The sequence below is a fragment of the Eimeria acervulina genome, genomic scaffold, assembly GCF_000499425.1.
Source record: "Eimeria acervulina Houghton genomic scaffold, Eah_scaff91, whole genome shotgun sequence".
NCBI lineage: Eukaryota > Apicomplexa > Conoidasida > Eucoccidiorida > Eimeriidae > Eimeria > Eimeria acervulina.
In genome coordinates this window covers 38,685-61,206 of record NW_013547083.1, presented here as the reverse complement: position 1 = coordinate 61,206, position 22,522 = coordinate 38,685, and the positions used below count along the sequence as shown (strand labels likewise).

The 22,522-nt window shown below is 50.7% G+C and overlaps 1 protein-coding gene across 1 annotated transcript; it reads right to left on the bottom strand.

The window, feature by feature from the left end:
- Positions 1-1,921: 1,921 nt before the first annotated feature.
- Positions 1,922-21,251, bottom strand: EAH_00015210 (hypothetical protein; the record flags this gene model as incomplete). Its single annotated transcript, XM_013391200.1, has 24 exons — positions 1,922-2,326; positions 2,590-3,100; positions 3,238-3,786; positions 3,924-5,340; positions 5,445-6,891; positions 7,128-8,086; positions 8,208-8,704; positions 8,935-9,353; positions 9,456-10,034; positions 10,150-10,377; positions 10,500-12,149; positions 12,329-12,540; positions 12,733-12,837; positions 13,075-13,238; positions 13,425-13,910; positions 14,116-14,378; positions 14,543-14,770; positions 15,167-15,402; positions 15,646-16,938; positions 17,142-17,436; positions 17,632-17,841; positions 18,096-18,530; positions 18,700-20,068; positions 20,350-21,251. 24 exons carry the CDS (start codon positions 21,249-21,251, stop codon positions 1,922-1,924), a joined length of 14,859 nt encoding a protein of 4,952 aa, XP_013246654.1.
- Between the last annotated feature and the right edge of the window lie 1,271 nt (positions 21,252-22,522).

The following is a 22,522-nucleotide window of genomic DNA, read 5'->3' as shown; positions in this document are numbered from 1 at the left end:
GAAAACTAAAAAAGTCAAAACATATTTAAAAAAGAAAAGTAGAAAGGAGCAACGTTATAAATTGGTCAGGCAAATGCAAATTGGCAGGTAGCAGAAAACCCCCTGAACCACGAAGGGAATCTGGGTATGTCTTAAGCAGCTACAGCACACAAGAAAACGCCTTTCTGGTGCCGGATATTGTTAACTGTTTAAACATATTCTCAAAGGATGTTAAACTTAAGATGCGGAGGTTGGTAGTATTTATTGCTTAAAGGTGATTTAATAAAAAGGCATTTCTAAGCCCGAAACGCTTCCCGCGCGACTCATCCAGTCCCAAGCCAAGCGAGTTACGTTTTTGGTGAGTTCAAACGTCAACGGGATTCTTGTAAAATAATAGGCGCATGCATGTATTAATTCACATTTGTAGTTCTGTTCCGATTCCCCCCCCGTGGAATCCTGTTTCATTATTGGAGGAGGCAGACACTACGGCAACCTCATGACAGCCGTGCTAGACGGCAGAACCAGAAGCGGCTCTGCGTTCGTCTTGCGGCGGTATATATTTATTTTTGAACCTTTTCCCACTACTCTTCTCATCTCCTACCTCTCCATGCCGCATAAATGAGAGCTGTGCTGTCATTTGGGGTGCTCCTGCTGGGAGCAGCTCTCGGGCCTTGCTGCCGAGGAGCAACTGCTTTTGAACCCAGTCCAAGAGCTGATGATTCGCCTGCGCTATTGAGCTATAACGTGGCGCAAAACAACGACAGTTTGCCAACGAATTCTGCTGCTGCTGAAATAGGCCCACCGCCTCTCGACATCGAACTAGGGCGCGCCCAGGCTAAGGGCGTTTACCTCGTACATAGGGAGAAGGCGGTTGCCAACATCGTGATTTCTTTGGGCATTGCAATAATTTATTATTTGCTGTTTTCAGGCCGTGCTGTGGACGAGGCACGTGCCGAAGCGCCCAACGATCCGCTCATCGCCTCGTACGCACGTGCATTCCGCAATTACCCTGTAGCAATGTATATCGACATTTTCCTGCTGATTATTCCAGTGGTGCTTCTTCTGCAATTGATAATCAAGGAACTGGAAAGATACAGGATTCAGAAAGCTCTTGAGGGTACCGACTTAAGCAGGCCGCGTTGACCAAAACATCGCCGAGATGCTGCGTGGGTACAGCAGTAGCAGGCAGCCCAACGACCGCAAATAAGAGAAAGACAGGCATACAGAGACTCACGATAATGGTTCTGCTTATGTTCTTCATCCGGATATTCAAGCAGCTTTCTCTGGAAGCTGCACATGCAACTTCGTTCAAACGTCAGACCTTGCACGAGGCCTTCTTACCCCTGCTACGGCGAATGCTTCTCCACTCAGCAATAAATATATATGTTATAAAATACAAATGTGTTAGTATAGTAATGCATAGCATGGGGTAGTATATTTTGGACGAGATGCCAATGTAATCATTTGTATACGTCCCCATAACAGCGGGACGAGCTGTCAGGTATTAATCGCTGCACAGACAGGAGAATCAATTGCTTGCAAATTATGTTTGAGAAGAGGAACAGAAAGTCGTGCGTTCCTCCAACCGAATGCGATCAAAACCATCTTTCTATTAACGGTAAACTTCCTTTCGGCTTTGCTATTTTGATTACTTGATTTCGCCTGTACGCAATTCGTTCAGGTCATCCTAGTTTCGGATGCTTTACGTATTGAATGTTGACACGCAGTTGGAGCAGCTGCAGCAGTAGTTGCAGCAGTTGACGCAGCTGCAGCAGTAGTTGCAGCAATTGACGCAGCTGCAGCAGTAGTTGCAGCAGTTGATGCAGCTGCAGCAGTAGTTGCAGCAGTTGATGCAGCTGCAGCAGTAATTGCAGCAGTTGATGCAGCTGCTGCAGCAGCTGCAGCAGGTGCTGCCTAGTGGGTGTGCCACAGTGCTTTCTGCTTAGAAGTCACTCCACAGCAATACAGCAGTCCCCCTCTGTATCCAAAGAGAGGGCGGGTACCGAGCATGAGCCGGCAGGTCAACGAACGCCACGAGGTCCCTGTAAAGACAGACAGAGCCAGAGAGAAAGGAAAAGGACAAATGCAGGAAACCACCACCAATTTCGCCCTGCTGCCACCGCTGCTTTTGCTCGTGGGGAGCACCCAACGTGCATTTAAAAAACGCCGTCTGTTGAACGCACTTTCGAGCCCTGTTCAAAAACATCGGAGTAGCAATGTAGGTAACGCCCGCCTGTTTGAATTTGCAGCCTTCTGCTTTGTGGTACCACCGCATGACCATAGGCGGTAAGTTCGAGGCCAGGGTATGTGTGACATCTAAACACTGCAGCGACAGTTTCACAGCGAGCTCAAACGGGGCATAAGTGAAATACAATATAGGCGATCGACAAGCAACACAACTAAAATGACGCCTCCTGCAAGAAATAACGAACGAATTGGATAATCGCCTCAATTGAGGTCCAGAGATGGTGACAGCAGTTTCACAAAGACACGAAAAGAACAGGGCATAAAAGAAATGCAATAGGGCAAGCCAAAGAACTAATGATACATATTGCAAGGATAATGAACTAGTAAGCAAACTGTGAGACTAACTGAGACTACCTAACTGACCGCTTCACTTGCGTTCCACGCTGCGCCTTCTATAGTCAATCCCGTGATAATGAAGCACTGATCATCTTTTGCATCGAAAGCCCCAACAATAACTTCCACTGCGAGATCGTCTAGCGACCACCCCTTGGCTTGAGCGACCGCCTGACGAGTTGCAGTGAGGTACGCTGATGGGAAGAAAAGCCCGCCCAGCCAAATTCTCCATTGTGTCAGTTCTCCGTTGTCGCGCTGCCGTGAGAGCAACTGCATTGCCGCTTCCGTTTGCACGTCGTTTTCCTCCTCTGTGCCAAACTCTCGTGACACCATGGCTAGCTGAGCGAGGCGGCGGCTGAAGTCCTCCAGCCACTCCTTCACCGTCAGCTCCTGAGCCGAGACGTACACCTGACTCCACTCCGGTGGCACTTTCGATGAGGATATCTGGCTCGCTAGGTCACGCAACGAGTTCGTGATCTTCAGCTCGCCTTTGCAGACCAGCAACAGCTCGCCTAAAGACTCGCGAATCAACTTACACAGCCTGAAGGAAACAGGAATTACATAATGCATTAAATGAGTGAATATTCCTTATATTAAAAATACATCACCGTAGTTAGGCTAACGCATATTTACGCATATTGCCATTTATATCTACCTTTTCGAGAAACGAAGGCATACCTTGCACCAACAGCTAATTCACGCTCAAAACAGCGAAACATCGGATTCTGCACCATTTCGTCTGTTCGCTGTAAGACAGGGAATTTGTCTGGCAACGTGGTGAGGCAGGCTTGCACGACAGGGATGAGCAGTGTGAGCCAAGAAGTTTTTGGAGCGTCGTCGGGTTCTGCTTCGCCAACAGTTGCAGCGCTCTTCTGCCGCTTAAGCCCCTTCTTCAGGATGCTCTCAGCAATGGAGTGGAAGTCGAGGTCATCTTCCTTGCCTCGCAGCAGTAACGTCGACCAGTTCGTTACGCAGGTTTGAGCCTGCCGGGCGGCCAGCAGCCACTCAGCACGCGAGTTGAATCCAATCCAAGCGGGCATATCTCGAGGGGGAAGCGAGTCTACCCATTCTAAGTACTGCTCGTGCGTCTTGTACAGCTCAGAAGGGGCGCGTAGAGCGTCAGATTTCGACGCATCTCCTCCCTTCCCAAAGGTCGGCATGTTGAGGCAAAAGTCCGACTCAAACGCCTCCGCACGAAACAAGTAGTCCACAAACGACCGCAACACTCTGCAGCAAACCAAAGCATAGCGCCACCCACATCAAATGCAAAAGTAGAGAGAAAAGATACTTCAACAAAAATAAACAAAAAACCATACGCCGTAACTGCTGCCGCTGCTACGGTGGCCTTGTTTGCGAACGGTTACCTTTCATCGACAGCATTATCAAGTCTTCCCCCATAACAGACTTGAGCGATCAGAGTTCGAATTGCAGGCCAAGGGATTCTCTCAGGCGCTATATGATCAGACACTGTGTCTCCGCGTTGCGCCACGGCAGCAAGCCAGGAATCTACAATGCTCAAAGCGCACTTCTGGTCGGCTTCTGAAAATTCGTAGAGTTTGCACCACCCCACGGGCGCATATCTCCGCCTTTCCAAAATAATAGCATGCAGGAAAGCCAGGAGGAACTGCAAGCGACAGCGAGCTGCGGCAGGGGGCTGTACCGGCTGAACATGAGCAGCACTTCTACTGGAGGCACCTCGGGTCGCACTGGCACCGAAGAGCATCGCGTAGGACCTGTACAGGGACGCCTTGATACCAAGTGGAGGCTCGAAGACAAAAGTGCAAGACGCCCTCACCAGCGTAGCGGGAACTTTGGGGTTGTACTCCATCGTCAGGAACAGACGGAAATTCGTGTGCGCCTGGCCACGGTGCAAGTTTGTTTCTAGGTCCTGCAGCCACTTAAGAGAAAGGTGGACGTTCTTGCAGAGCACCCAAGATCCCTGTCGAGTGGCCTTTGCAATCGCCTTGTCTGCCAACTCGAATCCTTCCTTACTGCCCATTGCTACAGAGCTAATCGGCTGCTGGACGACGTTGGCGAGCTGAGTAACAAGGCTGCTGGGGTCTGAACCGGGAGACAAAACAAAGAGAACCGGCGAAGTACTGCTTGCCTGCTTCTCGACCACCTCCCTAAGTAGGTCTTGCGTCAGTTCAGGAACCGTTAGGAAATTCCGCCCCAAGACGGTTTCGCATAGTTCAATAAGGACGCAAGTCACACGGTCCGGCCTCACCGCCCTCAGCACCAGAAGCTCGCGCAGTAAGCTGATCCACCCTCCGAGCGTAATGGCGCCATCACTGCCTATTTTCTTGTCTGCATGGGGATGCGGCTCCGCAGTGAAGACGCCGGGGGGGAAGTTCGTTTCAGGGGCGGAAGACTGGAGCATTGAAATCCATTCCTCCTCGTGTGCCTCCATGTGATTCTGGAGAGCAGAAAAACAGGGAAGCACCAACAATTTTTGCAGTGCCTTCATCTGCTCGGCAGTCAGCTCGCCATGAAGAGTCGTTGTCCACGATGCCGATGCAGCAACTGCATGATCCTCGACGAACCCCTGTAGCAGCAGCTGTAGCTCCGGCAACTCCAGAGGCGAACCTATGTCAAGCTCAGTCCTGATGAAACACAACTGCAACGCGAACACGAGCCTGTCGTAGTACCCCAGGCCGTAGGCGACTCGCTTGAATGTCGTTGAGAAGAGGCCCGACAAGAGACAAGATAGCCTTTCGGAATAGTCCGTCTTCTTCATATCACTTAGACCAGCAGCGCCGGTTAGAGTGTCATGCAAAATGCCTGTGAAAAGATGCAAAGCAGCCAAAGAGGGAAGCATGAGATAGATATCGACGCATACATCCGTACCTCCAAGTGGCTGAGAGAATGAAGGGAAATAATCTCACCTAAAAAGAAGCGGAGATCGTACTGATAGACGGGAGAAACGCATGACAGATTTAGCAGCGTAAAGTAAATGCGGCCCGCAGCGAGAGCCCAAGGCAAATACATGTTGCTCGTTTGGTCGACTTCTTGCATGATTTCTTCTGTATGCGCAGCCTCTGCTGCCACTTCCGCTGCCTGCCGCTTGAGCATTTCCATTGAAGACATCACAGAGTCGTCATCTAAGATGTTCCCCTTCACATTTGAAAGCGCAAGAAGAAGAGCATCTTCCAGTTCGCGTATCTTGACCTTGAATTCTCCCTGCAGCTTGAGCATATCTGACCTCTTCTTGTCGATGTCTGCTCTCTCGCTCTTCAGGATGAGATTAAGGCACTGATTTACCAACGAAGAAGGCGTTAAGGTGAAATTAATTATAGTGACTCGGCTGCAAATGTCGGGTGTGAACTGAGCGGTGGGGTCGCGTGTTGCAAGGTACATGGAGAAGGCCGGCGACAAATCGATTTCTGAGTCGCCAACAGTAATCAGAACACGGCCGCCGAGTTTGTGCGTTTCTCTGTTGAGTACGGGGTTCAGAATGGGGTCCACCTTCTCGACGTCCTGAATTACTAAAGTGGAGCCGAAACGCAAACTACTCTCCAGAGCCTTGAGGAAGTTCGCGTCCAGGAAGGAGGTCTTCGACAGCTTGTTGGAGGACAAAAAGGACGTCAGAAAGTTAATGGCTTGACCAGCAGGATCAATGATAAGTGGGTAGCGCAAAAACCTTTTCATAATGATCGCGTTTTGAACAGATAGGTCGTCGGGAGGAAGCGAGTGGGCCGCCCACTGAAGTCGCTCTGAAGGTGTGGAGAGAAAGTCAACGAACGAAAGATCAACGCGGCACCGAATGCATTCCCGCTGCAGTACTGCCCTCCACTCTTCCAGCAGCCGGTGTCTATCCGCGTATTCAAAGAAACCCAAATACGCGCAGAAAGCAGCGGCGAGCAAACTATCGCCAACGAAAGTTTGAGTTGCCAGCTTAAGCTGTTCCAACTGCTCAAACCACCGGTTCTTCTCGGACCCTAGGTTCTCCAGGAGCGACATTGAACGCGCGCATTTCTTCTGCACCTCTTCCATCTCTCGCTTGATGCTCTGCACCTGACTAATAAGCTGAGCGTAGTCCTGCTTATATTGCTGCAGTTTGCCTTCTAGCTGTGTGATGAGGGACTGCTGCTCCTGTAAATTCGCCTCGTTCTCCTGCGCTTCAGTCTCAAGCTGGGCGATTTCAGTCTGCAGCGGTTCCACCTGCTCACTAATCAACACAAACTTCACGCTGCTCTCAACCCACTGAGCCAGCGGGCCTGCTGCGCGAGACGCCTTGTTGATTCGTTCAATATCCCAATCGCCCGTCAAGAACTTTGTCTGGATCCTTCGCCGAGTCGCTGAGCTAACGGACGCACAATCGAAGTTCAGAATCTGAATGCAGCACAACAAGACGAGCGCAAGTGAAACAAAGCAAAATGAGTGAGCGCCGCCGTCCGCAGCGAATGGAGGAAGCCTAATATGTTAGCACCCCTGAATTGATCGTAAATAAAGCTTGGCCTTGCCTTGGAAATAAAATCTGATGCCTTCAAAATCTTTCTTGCGTCTTCCCAAGAGACGGCCTTTTCCCCCGCATCCGTGATGAGCACAGCAACAGCCTCCACAGCTACCTTTGCCATGGCTGGAGGATTCGCCATGCTTTTGAGTTCATCAAGACTCTTCTTTGGAATATTCGTAACGGCCTCTGCAGCTTCCCTCAGTAGCGGTTCCACTTCGCTCAGCTGAGCTTCTACCACCGCTCTGCGCTCCTTGATTATGCCCGTCTGCTCGTCGAGCTTGCGTGCAAGTACTTCAGCGCCCTTCTTTTTGTCTTCCGCTTCTGCCTGCTGGTTGATCATTTGCTGCATCTTCTTCTCAGCTTCCTCGTTCTTCTCTGCAAGCACTGCACCCTTCTCTGTGAGCTCCGTCCGCATTTCCCCAACCTGTCGTTCCACTTGTGCAAGAGTTTGCAGTCCGGCTTGCAGGTGGTGCTGTTGCTCTCCGCTGGCATCGCTCTTTTCGGCAACAAGTCCTCGGAAATGATGCAGGAAATCAAGGAAGTCGCGCGGTGTCATGTAGTTCGATTTGCGGCCGCTCTTTGACAGAATGGCGTTGCTCTTGGCCACTGCATAGTGGAAAGACACAATGGCTGTTGCAAGCCTGCTACGGCGGGCGAGGTCATCTGCATCTGCATCCATTTCTTCATCTGAGTCGTCCGCTCTCTCCCGCCGAATGCTACTAATAGGTTTCGCGCCCACAGTGGCCTCTGGTGTGAAGCTGTCGGGAAGCAGCTCAATGGAGTCAGTGAATTCGAATGCAACTTGTTCCATTGCAGGCTGAGCCCAGTCGCCAAACCAATCGATCACGCATCTGTTGAACAAAGCCGGGGAGGTTGCCTGACGATTGTAGAAGTCAGGATTCGCCGGGTTCATTGTGAAGATAATATGCAGATTTCTCTGCACTTGTTTCGTGAAACGTGCAAACAGTTCTGAAGACTCGCCACTGCCTAGGTAGTCGCTTCCATAAGCTGCCTTGCATTCATTGATAAGAGCCGTGTACTCGTCGCCTTCGAAGAGCCCTGGTACTTCGCCTGTAGTGCAAAAGCAGAAATGCAAGGACAGAAGCAAACGAGCTGGGGCTGCATGCAAATCATCAGGGGGAGCAAATATTCTGAGAACCATCCTGCCAGTGGTGATGCCACTTCATCTAACCGGATGAAGCGACGGGATGCCCACCTGAGGCGAGAAGAGCATTCATTCTTTCAAGGAATGCTGGTCCTAAAGCATTGGACTCATCGATAACAAATGCTATTTTTTCTTCTTTGAGAGCTGCGCGTTTCATCACCACGCGAAGGTCTTGTTCGAAGGAAGCTGTGTTGTAGTTTCTGCCCGCTTTTATTTGAAAGATGCTCAGGCCATTCATCCAAGAGACGAACTTGGTCAGAATCGTCTTCCCTGCTCCTGACGCGCCTACAAGCAAGAGGTGCCCCAGCGGCTGCCGGAGCACTCTGTCAATTCGGGCCACATGGTGCAGCACTTCATCAAAGAACACCAGCTGCACCTGAAACACTTCTTCATTGAACACCCGCAGTTTCCCTTGCAGCAGAGAGCGCAAGGCAGGCATAGAAACCTCGCAGTACTGGCGGCTTGCCAGACTGGTAAAGAGTATAGGACGCTGCAGAGCTGCTTCGCTAACACTGGGGAAGTGCCTGAAGTGCCAACACCGGACAGCAAAAGAAACAGAACGCTGTAAAGAACCAGGTGCAAATCTATATACAAGTCCATTAATGGCCAATACGTTCGCTATTGCTTGCTGGCAAACGCAATTAGGAAGTACAGTGAAAAACAATAAGCTCTCACGCTGCGCCCGAAGTCCCACAGGACCAGTTGTTAGACAAATGACACACACAAACCAGCCTCTGCCTACGCTGAGGCTTACGTTTGGACGATTGTATCGAGCATCTTGTCGGTCTCCTCCCTTTCTGCTTCCGTCACAAGTCGGTCGCTAAAAATCCGCAACCCCTCGTGGGCGTAGGTCCTGACGAGTTGCGTGAGGGTTATTTCGGTGTTATCTGTTGCGCCTCTGGGTTGGTCTCTCCCCACCCTGTTCGTTTCGCCAGACGAGGATTTCCTGAGTAGTTCAGAGTCGGATCTTGCTCCCCCTTCAAGAGCCTCTGCTAACGCTAGCTTCCAGCGCGTTAGCTCTCTTGGGGAGTAGATGTAGTGAGGCTGCTGGTCAACTGTGAATGTGCTCGAGAAGGAAATGTAGAATTCCACCATCGCCATGGTAAGCGCATCAGCAGATGGGAACAGGCTAGGATAAGGACGCAGAAGAGCCCTATTGAATGTTCTGTAAATCTGAAATCAACACAACACGCAACAAAGGAGCATGCCTACCGTACACGACGAGTTGTCGAGGGCCAGAACTATGAACCATTCGAATGGTCATTAGGAGTATACCTGGATAAGAGAATCCTTTCCTGGGAAATCAACGAATATAATAGGGGCATGCCGAAGAAAGCGATTGCTCATGTGATGACGGCCCGCATCTGTAGGGGGGTTACACGCTCCTGCAAACTGCACCCCTTCAACGCGAATCCACACCCACGGCGAGGCCTGCTGTAGTTGTGGCATCGAACGCCAAAAGCCCCCCGACTCCACTATTTGGCGTATCAGCATTATAACATGCTGCGTGCCGTACTTGTCGGGAGAGGGGAGGTTACATTCGTCGCAGAAGATGATGAGAGTGCGCCCAGGTACAAGAGGCCGCATGACCATCCCCCCCGCTGCAGTTTTCGTGAGCTCGCAGTAGTGATCAAAAGTCTTAAACAGCAAGTCGGGGGTGGTACCTGAGGAGAAGTTGAGAAAGGCAACGTCGAAGTCCGCGCGCTCTTTTAGTACTGCCGTGAGAGTCATCGTCTTCCCAGAGCCAGGCGGGCCACAGAGAATGAAAGGCTTTTTTTCCTCGAGCCAACCCTCTACAACATCACGGTGTCGTAAAGTGTCCACAGTTTGAATAACGAGGGAGGCATCCTTCACCTGGTAGAACGTAAAGGTACACAGAAGACAAAATACATTTCTAGACCGGTGTGAACGCGCCGATCAAAAAGCAGCAAGGAAGAACTCTGCCTTCGCCTTTCGATGTCGGGCTCACCTGCTGGGTGTCAATTTCCATCTGTTTAACTCGCGACTTCCACGAGTGCCACTGGCCGTCTTCCAGTGATGGTTCAAAGTCCAAGAGGGTTTGCCCCCTTCCATCGTCAGAACTCAAGGCAGCAGGCAAAGGCAGGTCACAAATGCGCGCCACTTCTTCGCTAAATGCAATTCGCCCTGCCAGGCTTACAGAGCCCCCCATTCCCCACAAGATGGACAAGACCATCCACTGCAAAAACCACAACAGAACATTCTCTTCCTTTTCTCTTGACTGGGGTATTAAATATTATATTTAAGTTCCACAATAGAGACAATCAAATGCCTCAGCAAGGCGGTGATGTGCCGAAATACAGTGAGAGGTGTCAAGAAGGAGTGTCTTGCCTTTGTAATGAACTGAGCCATTAGATCATCATCCATAGATTCTCCTGATGACCGTAGCTCTTCATTCTTTTCAACAATGCGACTAATTCCTTTTTTTAAGAGCGAAAACATGCTCTCGATGCACCTGATCCTCGTGAACTCCATGATGTGCTGGTGTTTCATTGCCTTGTCGAGGCACTGACTTGCGAATCCTCCAGCACAAAAGAACGGTTGAAGGATGGTAACACATCTCTCCTTTATTCCCTGGGCAACAGCTTCTGCCGCACCGCGGGCTCCTGTAGCGCCTCCAGCGAGCATGCTTGCCTTGGATGCCAGTTTCCCGACACTCCCCCTCGAAAGGACGTGCGAACCTGATCGTGCAAGTTCACGAGAAATCGCGCGACTCGAGACGCTGCGGTCGACGCCCTTTGTCTGGCCTCCCACGCCTTGCAAAAGTACCTCTGTTGCTGTCGAGCCAGCGGCTATCTCGTCTAAATGATGCTGGAACACAACGTCATCCGGCAGCACAGAGCTCGCAAACCACACAATGCCGCAGCGACTGACAGTGGCAAGGGTTGCGTATTTGAGGGTTTCGACTTCGAAGAGAAGGCGAATGCAGTTCGGTATTTCTAGCCTTTCTCCATTTGGAAGCGTGAGCAGCTTATTGTCATCCAGAGCAGAGTTAAGATTTTCTGCCCAGTCAGGGTCGACGTCTCCGTCAAACACAATCCAATGCCTTCTTTGCGGGGCGCCGCTCCCTGCTTCTTGCGTAGTCGCGAGAATCTTGCGCAGCACTGCAGTGAATACTCCGTCTTGCCACTCTAAGGTTGTGGAGTCGAGTTTGCCGTATAGCTGCTCTTTGGCCACTACTTTGGGGTCTAACACATACGACATCCCCTTTATGCCGTCCACTTTCTCCATCGCATCTAACAGAACGCGCCAAGCAGCAGACTTTCCCGTGCCCACGGGGCCTACAAGCATCACACCGTGCTGGAGTCGCTGGATTTGGTACAGCTGCAGGACTTTCTCCAGCCAGTCCCCCTTTGCTTCCAAGAAACGCGCTTCGCAGAGCCGTTCAATTTCGTCCAACAAAATCTTCTCATCGAGAGCGGGAATATCCGCCCCTGGGAACACCCCCATCAGCAGACTTCGAAGGAGAGGAACATCTTGGGCAACGAGCTTCGGCACGACGGTATCAGTGACAGATCTGATGAGAAGTTTCTGCTCCACAGATTCGACGACTTCTGGGTCGTCCACAACTGTCCCTGCTCCTGCTTCTTCCTGAAGCAACTGGCGCTTCAGATTGCCAGCCGAGCTGAGGGCACTCTTCAGGGAACGCAACCCGAAATCGTAGTGGGGCTGCTTAGACAGCTGTCTGTCGCATAAGTCATATAAGGAAATGATCTTGCTGGACAAACGCTCGGCGGAGCGAAAACCCTGTGCGTACAGCGTAACCTGAGCGATTAGCTGCTTGTCTGGCTTAATCATCGCCACCTCACGGAACAGCTGCTTCAAGTTATCTGGCAAGTTGGAGCGACCAGCGTAGCCGGGATTCATTGTGACGAAGATCCCAACATTCGTGTTGAGTTTAGTTGCCTTCCCAAGCAACTCTATTTCTTTCCGACCTTCGCGCAGCCCAATCTAAATAAGAAGCAGCACAGAGCATGAAAATTCCTTTCCATCACGAATTAACAACTGAGTAGCCGCTGCCGTTCATGTCGCAGCACGTGAGCTAATTATGCATGCCTATGTTGCAAGAGTTGTGCATATGCGGAAGCGAAAATGATAGAGAAAGCTCGGGTGCTGAGACTGCTGCTGACCTGGATAGTCAAAATCTGTTCTGAAACAGCAGAAAGAATCCTTTCATCGAGACGATTAAATTCGTCAAAGCAGCCCCAAGCCCCCACTTGACATAATCCCGAAAACAGCCGACCCATTGCGTTGAAGTCAAACGTCTCATCACAGTTAAACACCAATGTGTACCTCCCCAAGGCACACCCCAGGGCCTTCACCGACTCCGTTTTTCCCGTCCCTGACAAAAACGAGCGACAGAGAAGGCGCGTCTGCGACTCTTCACCTAACACGGTATGCTCACCAATATAGATATATATACGTGCATATCGGTCACGTGCACTAGACACACACGCGAAGATAGTGTCTGGACCGTCGCTCTTGAACCAATCTGCAGTACGAAGCTCCTAGAGAAGGGAGACCGTGCTTATACCTGCAGGGCCGAACGGGTTGCCCCCAAGTTTCATCTTGAGGGCTTGAGTGAGAGTGAGGAAACACTTGTCGGTCAAAGGGGTCTGCACGAGTCGCTCCGCCATTCCTGCAGCCGCACATTTCCCAACTTCTCAGGACGCATTCACTGTACCTTGTTTTCAGTTTGTTGGAGAACTAACACAAGTCAGAGAGCCTAGAGCGCAGAAGATCGCCCTGTTACTTGTACGTGCTTCTTCTGCTTGGGTTGCTGCTGGGCCTAATGTGTTGCTGCTTCGTTGAGTCTGCCAGTGCGCCACAAGAAATTGCCAGTGCAGCGTAGCGACACTTGGAGGACGTTAGTTACCCAAATATTCGAATCCGTAGTCAAATGTTGCATCCGCCATGCACACTTTGAGAAGACCCTGAGGAATTATGGGGCCCGAAGGTGCAGGGTGCGTGAAGTAGAATCGCATGCATTCAAGCCAGCCAAAGTCCTTTCTGGAGATCACGTTATTCTTTATCAGGGACCTGATATGGCATCGTCACATACAAAAACATAATAACACCCGGATGCAATGCACAAACAATGACGGCACCGATTGGCGCCCAGAGAGGAAGAAGTATTAGTACCAGATGAGGCCTTTTCCTGAGGAGTATCCCTACCGGTGTAGCTGCTGAAGTGTGATGCTGCCTACCGATTCAGCAGATACATACCTGCAGACATCTCTTTGGTGCACCACTTCTGTGATCATGTGAACGATTCGATTGCGAATGAGAGGGCCGACATCCTGAACAACGCGATCCGCCAGGAATCCGAGGAGAGTCACGCAGTCCTTCAACGCGGAAGACTCCAGAGGGTGTTCCGCCTGTTTTGCATTTGCCGCTTGATAAGGATCATCTGATGACAACGCCAATTCGCATGTCTTCGTCCAGCGGATGTTCATCGCTAGCAGCAGCGCCTGCAGGGGAAAGTCTTTGATCCACTTCACAAACGGGTCCTCTAGGGGGTCACTTCCTGCTGCTGTCGTCGACGTCAACGCGCCCAAGTCGAACTGCTCGAGCGTCTTCAGAGCCCTCGAAACGTTATCAGCCAGTGAGACTGTCATCTGCAGCTCTACAGCACTCATCCAGTCTTTCAACGATGCATACTGCAGTATGGACACCCCGCTAACGAAAGGAACAACTTCTCCCTCTCGCGAGCTGTGACACAAACACAGGAGCCACAGGACTATACACATGTGCATGGAAGACTGCTTCAGGAGAAAGAGTGGCCGTAGGCCAGGAAAATACAGAATGGGAGGCACTTCACCCGGTCTCCCCTTCCACCCTCATTACAGTAGACACCTAAACAAAATGAGCCTCAATTATAGGGCAAAGTTCACGAAAAGGGCACTAAATTGCTTACGTCATCGCAGTAATTGTTGTTGGGTCTTCAGGATCAGTTTCGAGTGCAGCGATCCCCGCGAAGAGCTTGCTCACGTGGCGCTGCACCAATTTGACGTCCTTTGCGTTGCCAATCATTTCCAGGAGGTCTTCGTCACCTACAAAGTAAAAGCGAGAGAACTGCTCCCTCTGTTTCTCAAGATACTCTCCGAGGGCTTTTTGAATTCGTGACAGCAAATCCGACAACCGCTCCAACTGACGGGCGAGGCCCTCGGTCGAGGCTACCTGTGTACACGAACAGTAACAGATTGATGCAAATGCAAGGGAACGAAAACGAAACGCATTTAGATATACAGCAGTGCAGATTGCAGGCTTCAAAAGTTCCGGGTTTAGATGCATGTAAGGCAAGCAAAAGAACTAAGCTTCATCCAGCGGCATTTCGACGTTACCTCAAGCACTACTTTGGTGGTGTCTGCTTTCTTCATTATGCCTTTGAACTCCGCGTCAATGCCTCTGAACCGCTGATGCTCGGCAGGGAGAAGCATCTGAATGTCTTGTGAACCAGAGAAGACCCCCTCCAGGTACAGCCACTTGCGCTGTACTTCGACCCAGCTGTCCAGGAGGATGCGCAACCTGTTCAGTTTCTCGTCCCAAGCGAGTGCCTCCTCTTCAAATATCTGCCCAATACCCAAACACGCTGAAATAAACTTCATCGACGGCGAAAAGAAGGAATGAACACTGTGTGCATACCCAAAAGGCGAATGATTGCACGGATATACGCGCACAAAAAACAGAAAGACACCTTCAAACCCAGAATCCACTGCTTCTGTGCTCAGGGGGAAAGTGCGAGCGTAGCTCCAAAGAAAAAACGCAGTCTTATCGAAGCTGTATGTGAACCCGTCAAAATGCCTCCTCCCGCTAGCGTCTGCAAAGTGGAGGGGCCCGGCCATTGCGTACAAATAAATCTATATATATTTATCTATAAATATGTATATATATATGTATATATATATATATATATATATATATGTATATACATATGCATATGCATCGCAGGCTTGTTGGTTTTTTACCTTGAAGAAGGGGGACATTTTCATGGACTGTATGGATGCGAGCTGGTCATCGATGGTTTGGAAGAGTTCTTCCCATCCTTTGATGACTTTGCATTTGCCTCCGCACGGCACCATGACAAATTCTCTTTCTCTCCACGAGTCCTTCACTTGTCGCAAAAACTCCTCCAAAGCAGACTCCCCTTGGGCCTGTACCAAGACGTCGCGAATATCGGCTTCGTTGGAGGCCAGGTCAGCATCTAAAAGAATGCACAAGAGTAAAACAACCAGCAGTTACTGCAGCTGTCAAGACTCTCTGCAATCAAGTCCTCTCTCCGCAACTGCAGTAAACTGCTACGAAAACGCAAACATGCGGCTGGACGAGATAACCCAACCAACACACAAACACAGGGAGAAAGGAACAAGAGCAGCCAGCCTGCGCATACCCTGCTCTACACACTAGGGTTGCTGTTCCTGTCCGACAGTGCGTATGCACGTCTCACCCCAAAGGTTGCCTATGGTCATGTCAGTAAGGGATTTGCGTATCTTTAGTTTGGAAAGAATAATTTTCCAGTGTCTTTCCTTGAGAGCGTCTGTCTTCATGTCGGTGATGAGCATATTCAGCGACAGAAATTTGTTTATCTTTTGTTTCAACTCCTCAAATGCTTCGTACTGACGGAACCTGGCAGGTATTTGCTTTATCCTCTCCAGCAGCGACTCCAGCGCGCTTCTGATTTGCTTCGGTACGACGGCGGCCCACAGGGTTTCTCGAAGACCAGCCAGTTCTGTGTGCAACCCGCCCAAAGCTTGCCAAACCCCCTTCATATCTGCAATTTCCTCTGCGAGCGCTGAAGGGGAGAACGCCTCCCCTCCGGGCCCATAGGCAGTGTCTTCCACCCCCAGGACTGCCTTTGCCTTCTTCCCACATTCATAATCCGATGTGATCTTCTCGAGCTGTTGTTCGTACTTCCTTAAGATGTTCATCGCATGCCCAGGGGCTATGTCGTCTCGTACAGGACGCTGCAACATCCAGTCCGAGTACAGCTGCTGGAGTTTCTCCTGCAGGGTGGCGGCGAATTGCGTTACGAGAGCGATGAGTTGTTCTCGCACTTGCTCCACCATAAATCCCTGGTGTCTCAACAGCTGCAAGAACACCTCCATCTCCCCTTCAATCCTGTCTGTCCAGAGCCAGTCGCTTGGGAACGTGTAGCGCTGCCTTTCTAGCAGGCGCTCACTAGCTCTCAATGTGTCAATGGTGGCGCTCCATTTGGGCTCTAGCTTGCTCGCCTCCTGCAACTTCAACAGAAACTTTGTGAGGTTTGAGACGATATTGGAGATCAGTTCATCTCCAATGAGACCTTGGCTGCTGATGAGAGCGGACATCTGCGCCTCTGACATTGAGAGGAAGGTCGCCGCGTTCATGGTGGTATCCGTAGGATCCGCTGCCTTTCCTTGTTCCTCCAAGTCCACCACCATTGCATGCAGAGCAGTAAAGACTGAACTTGCATTTGCAGCCACCTTCTGGCCAAATGCATGCAGAATGTCGCGGTGCCAGGCGTCATAACGCGTATTCAACTTCGCCTGCACCTGGTGGTGATCCACAATGGTAGGGCCGAACATTATACGAGCTTCGCTGTTGTCAAAAGGACTCCTCGCTTGTTTTATTTCATTCAACAGTTGCTGCCACGTCTCGATGTCGTCGCCCAGCTTTCCAAGCACTTCGCTCACATCCACGTCCCAAAGTACTTGATAGTGCATCCAATTACCCACGTAATCTTCTACCTTCTCCATCACCCCTGATGCACCCAAGCACAAACAATAAACCGTCACATAAATACATTCATGGAGGGCTTGAAAACAACTAATAACCAAGAAACTGCACTGCTCCCTGCTGCCCGTGCCCGTGTGAAGAACAAGCTAAGAAAACGCGCATCAAATCGACTCTGCCTCTGCAAACAATTCAGAGTTTGTGAGGGCACGCTAAGAATCAAAAACCCACTGTCAATGGCGGCATGCGCCCTGTTCATGACATCGGGTGGAATGCGAGAAGCGATGGCCCTGTAGGTGCCACGCGATTGGGGCTTGATCGGATCTTCGTTCTCCAGATTCTCCTCATCTGTATCGTCATAATCCCAAGCAGTGGGCTCCCCACCGAACTTCAAAGGTCTCGCACTATTTCTCGAATTAAAGCGAGGCAAAAGACACACGGATGCCACGACGCGGTTCAAGCTGCCCATCCAGAGTTGACGCGCCGCCTCCACCGCTGGGTGTACTTGCAGGACTTGGTTTTTAACCTACAGTGGAATAAACAAAAAACTTCAACCACAAATAAGCTCACAGTGCATGCATGCATGCATGCGTGTATGCACTGGAGCAGTTCCTGAAACATGTTTCACCTGTAAAAGTTATATCTAACTCCAGCAGCTTTCTCTCCGACCAATTGACTGGTTGTTTGGTGCTGCTGCAGCTAGGCTAAGATGTACACCCACCTGGATTTCCAAGACGAGTCCATTTTGAATTAATGCAGTGCCCTTGTTCGGCCAGTCCTCAAATTGCTCTGTCCACTCCTCTACGAGTTTGATGAGGCGTTGAGTTAAAATTGCCTCCACCCGACTTTCCAGTACTTTCGTCCAATCTCGGATGTTGGAGTAATTCTGCAAGTGCTGCTCTTCAATCAACTTCTGTACATTTTGCAGAACCTGTGGCATACGAAAGCAGACACCACCACCAGAGCAGCAAAATGATTACTGTTGACGCCTACTAGACATGCGTGTTGTGCAGCGCGCTCGCGCTTCCATAGTCAAAACGTGTGGAACTAACAAGGCCAAAAATTTGAAAGTGTAGCTATACGCACAAAGGCGCCAGCAGCAGAACCTTGGACAGTTGCTACTTTTTCTCTCTGCAACTACTCTGTATTAGCCTTATAATATCCTGTTCACACTGCATGACTGACAGCGAGAATGTCTTGGTAAGGGGCATCGATTGGTTTGTCCTTCAAAGTGTCGATCTCCTTGATGGCCTTATCATGCTGCTGCAGGGCGAATTCCGCCTTTGCCTCGAACACGTAGACGATTTCTGCGAGGCGTTTGACGTACGTCTCCAGACGGTCTGAGTCCCAGCAGAGGTTCATGCCCTCTGCAAGCTTCCCCTGAGAGTCGCGTTGATAAGAAGCTACCAGTAAGGCGACAGCTGCCTCATCTGCTCCTCCATCAGAGAATGTAGACGAACCAGATGTCGAAACCGTGTCCCCCACGCTCGCACAAGATTCCATGTAAGTTCTCAAAACTTCTTGCAAAGTAATCGCAAAAGGATACAACACCTTCGCCTCGTCAGCCATCACCTTAACAGAATACGGGACGCGAAACTGCAGTGCCGAGAGAAGTCTAACCTGAAAGCGAGTGAACATTTGAAAAACACAAACAAGCAGTGAAGCGCAATAAACCAACAAACACACATGCCATTCGAAAACCATGCATGAACAACACCCTCAACTCCCTCCCCAACATGAAACTGCTTAAACACCTTGCAGCAGCGGCTGTCGCAACCGTTTCACTCACCTCCTTGAACAGCGTGAGCATATCTTTGTCGAAATTCACAGCTAATTCAAGGCGGCCTGCCCCCCAGTCTTGCAGGACGAAGATCCTCTCTCCAGTGTCCAGTCGTTTCTGGTCTCGCACGACATTCAGCCAGCTATCGAAGTGCTCCTGAGGATTGAGTTTGGCGCGAAAGAAGTCGATATCCAATTTGAGTTTCTGCCCTTCGACGTGCTGCTCCCACCCCTTGCCTAGCACGTCCTGAATCCTCTGTACTAGCGCATCCAGCCGCCTTTCTACTTGCTTCCCCCATACAATCATTCCTGCAACTCTGGGCATGTCGCGCACCTCGGCCATGGTGCTCGACTCCACCTTTTGGTGGCCTTCTAGAAAGATGCCCTGCAGACGTTTCAGGTCTTCCTTAACCACCTGAATTAACTTGGTCTGGTACTCCTGAATAGCCCCTCTGATGCGCGGTCTGAAGAAGAGTGCGTTGAACTGGGAGAAGACGCGGAACATCTCAGCTGACGTCTTCGACGCACCAAGACGGTCTCGCAATTTCGCCGTAATCTGCGACTCCACGCGATCGATGCGCGTGTCGTAGGCTTTCTGGCCCGCCTCCCAAGCCTCTTCTCCGGTACGACTCACGTCTAGGACGTCAAGTGCTTCGATGATTTGGTAAGCTGCAGCGATGTCCTTCTGTGCAGCCACATCTCTGCCGCTGCCGTCGCCCAACACGCGGTTCAAGACCTCCTTTAGCCGGTGATGCTGTCGTCTAAACTGCCGCACCTCCACGATGCGCTCTTGCAGTACCACATGCTCGCATACGAGTTTCGAGGGCGGCCTCTCGTTGAGCCCTCTTTTCTTAGACAACTCCCTCACAGTTTCCCTGAAATGCCGCACTTCTTCATCCCACGTCCTGAACAACTCGGAACAACCAGCGGCTGTGTGCTCGAACTCCTCGTAAGCCATTGCAATCAAGTTCTGTCTCGAAGTGATGCTCAGCAGTTGAGTCGAAAGATCCCGACTGAGCGCCTCCACCAGAAAATACGCTCGGCTTAAAGGGTAGAGCGTTGCGTTCTTCAACTTTCGCATGTGCGCAAAGATGGTGCGTACCGCCTGAGTTAGCTGTTCAACAGTTTGGGCACTGCACAAGTCGTTCAAAGGGAAATCCCGCATTAGAATGTTTGTATTCTGCACAATTTCAGTCGCCTGCTTCAAACCTGAGTCCTGCTCAAATGACATCGTTGCAAACACCTTTCGCGTGTGCTTCAACACCGTCAACGTAAACTCCGCCTCCGTCGTCTTCAGCTGGTCCTCCACGTGTTTCAGCGCTCTTTCAAACCCCAACCAGAAATTCACTTCCTCTGCAGCAGTGCCAGTGCTTGGGTCGCTGCGCAACACCAAACACCACAGGAGCACAACACCAAATATATCATGTTTCAGGCCGTGTTGGGTTGGCAGCTAATTACGGTGGCCTGCCATTTCTAATCTCCTTTCTTCTCAGTGCCCCACCCCTACACCCTAAACCCCAAACCTTGAATTCTAAACAATGTACACAGATGCTAGAGGCTCTGACCACCTCTGAATTTGCACAATACTGAATAGGAAAGGTTTGCAGGGCGTCAGACGTTTCGCCTGGGGAGGGCGGATGGGGATCTGCTCGAATCTCACCGCTGCATTCTGCAGACCTTTTGGATGTCTTTGATCCATTTGTTGACGTGGGATTGTAGAGCAATGAGGTAAGTGCTGTCTTGCAATTTGTCGCCCAAGTCTTCAACTACGGGTTTGCGTTTCTCAGCTGCTGCCTTCATGACTGCTGCTTTGATCACCGAGTCGATGGGCAGCTCAATCAAGGGAATATCTACATTTTGTTGGGCTTGCTGCACCGCCAGCACCAGCTCTCTGAGTTTCTTGCTGACGGTCTGCATGCCATGAGAGGCGCGCGCTGCTGCTGCTGCTTCATCTGCTGCTCCTCCATCGACGCCTCCATCAGCAGCAGCTGCTGCAGTCTCCTCCTCGGAGGCGGTCTTCAGCAACGGGCCGAAGCCTCGCTGCATGTACATCTCTGTCACGTCTAAGAGGCTCTCTTCCTCTCCAAAACCACACCTCATGATTGCAAGCTGAGGCCCTATTGGCTTGGTGATCACGTGTGTCGCCCTACCTTCCCCGTCCTCCCCCTCCTCCGTCTCCCTCTCTGCTGCTTTCTCATCTGCTAGGCTGAACCCAGGCCTCTTGATAAACGCAACACTACAGGATCTCCCTCCTGCTCTAGCAACGAATCCGAGGTCGACATACAAGTTGTAGTTTTCTTCTTCGTCATCCGCGTCAAATGCAGCAGAAACCGGCTGCTCCCCCTCTCCAGGTGTCTTGTCCGCTGCACCCTCACGAGCTACCTCCTTGCCAATAACCAAAACCCCAGGCTGCTGCTCCACAAGGAAAGGCTTCAGCACCGTCTCCGCCTGTGCTGACAGCAACTTCTGCAGCTGCTGCCGGCTGCACCCGAGGAGAGGCGGCGTCACCTCTAAAAGGAAATTAATGAGCGAAACCTTCGCCCGCTCCACCGTTCGATCCATGATGAAAGACAGTTGGAGGGGAGAAGAAAGAAGAGATCAGCAGGCCTCTTCAGACAGGCATTAAGAAGCTAACAAAATTCTGAATTGCATGACGGTTGTAGTCGTCTCCGGCTGCTGCCGTAGGAGAGGCCCTGTGGAGGTTGAAGTGTCACTGCAGCTGCTACTGAGTAGCTGTAGTGAGCGCGCATTCGGTTTGTTTGTCAATTCAGTCGGGGTTTAATTCGCAGGAGGAGAAGAAGAGGGGAACTGCCGCAACCGCGGCGTCGACTGATGCTGCACAGGGGACGTTGCGGAAGGTACAGCAGAACAATACGCCGGGACAGTTAAGGTTTGAGGTGTATAAAACTCATATAGTATCATAAGTTCCTCCGCAATGCGTAAATACAGCCGCGCAGATTCAATGGTCCAGAGGAGCAGCCGGCAGCAGGCGTCGCCTCGCTGCTTTCTTTGATGCAATGAGACCCTTCATAGAACCCCGGAAATGGAGAAGAAACGCAATGCTATCCTTTAAATGAAGAGGAAGTATTAAAATAACACATCAAAAGAAATATCGGGTTGGCGGCAATTGAACACTGAACCCGGACCACATCACATGCAACGGTGTACAGGACAAAGAGCAAGAGCTCTCTGTCGTCTTTTCCCTCTGTCACTGAGGGGAATCATAAAGACTGTAGAAATAGTTTCTTAACAAAAGGAACTTAAACAAATAGAGCTGCGGTGTGTTCCTGTTGCAGGAATGCATGGCTTCCGTCAGGCCTTTGCTCCACGAGCTCGCTGGTCGTGTGAGGCAATTTCATCAGCTGCGCATACACCAGGTAAGTTAAAAGAGCATTTGTCTTTGTAAGCAGCACATTTCATTACCGCAAGGACGTTTTCGTCTAATTATTTACGAAAAATGCATTTATTATATTTTAGAACTGCACTAGTGTAGACATAGGTCTCCTGGTGTCGCTGGGGGCCGCGTGAATGCCACTCCGACTGGTCGACCCCGTAGTGGGTGCCTCGAGGATCTTCTCTGCCTCTGTGTTCGTTTTTAATGTAATTTATTAATTGGAGACGTGTAATAATTAATAGTTTTCCGCGAAAAATAATGCGAATATGTAAACATCGACCCCCGAGTGTCCGACACACACAGAGAGGGCGTGCAGTGCCCTCCGCCCTGTGGAGTTGTTGCAACGATCTGGGCTCATGCTCCCTTATTACCTTCTTTTTTACGTTTTTATGAAGAGCTTTAGCTTGTGTTTGAGGCCATTTCCCCACTGAACGTCTAT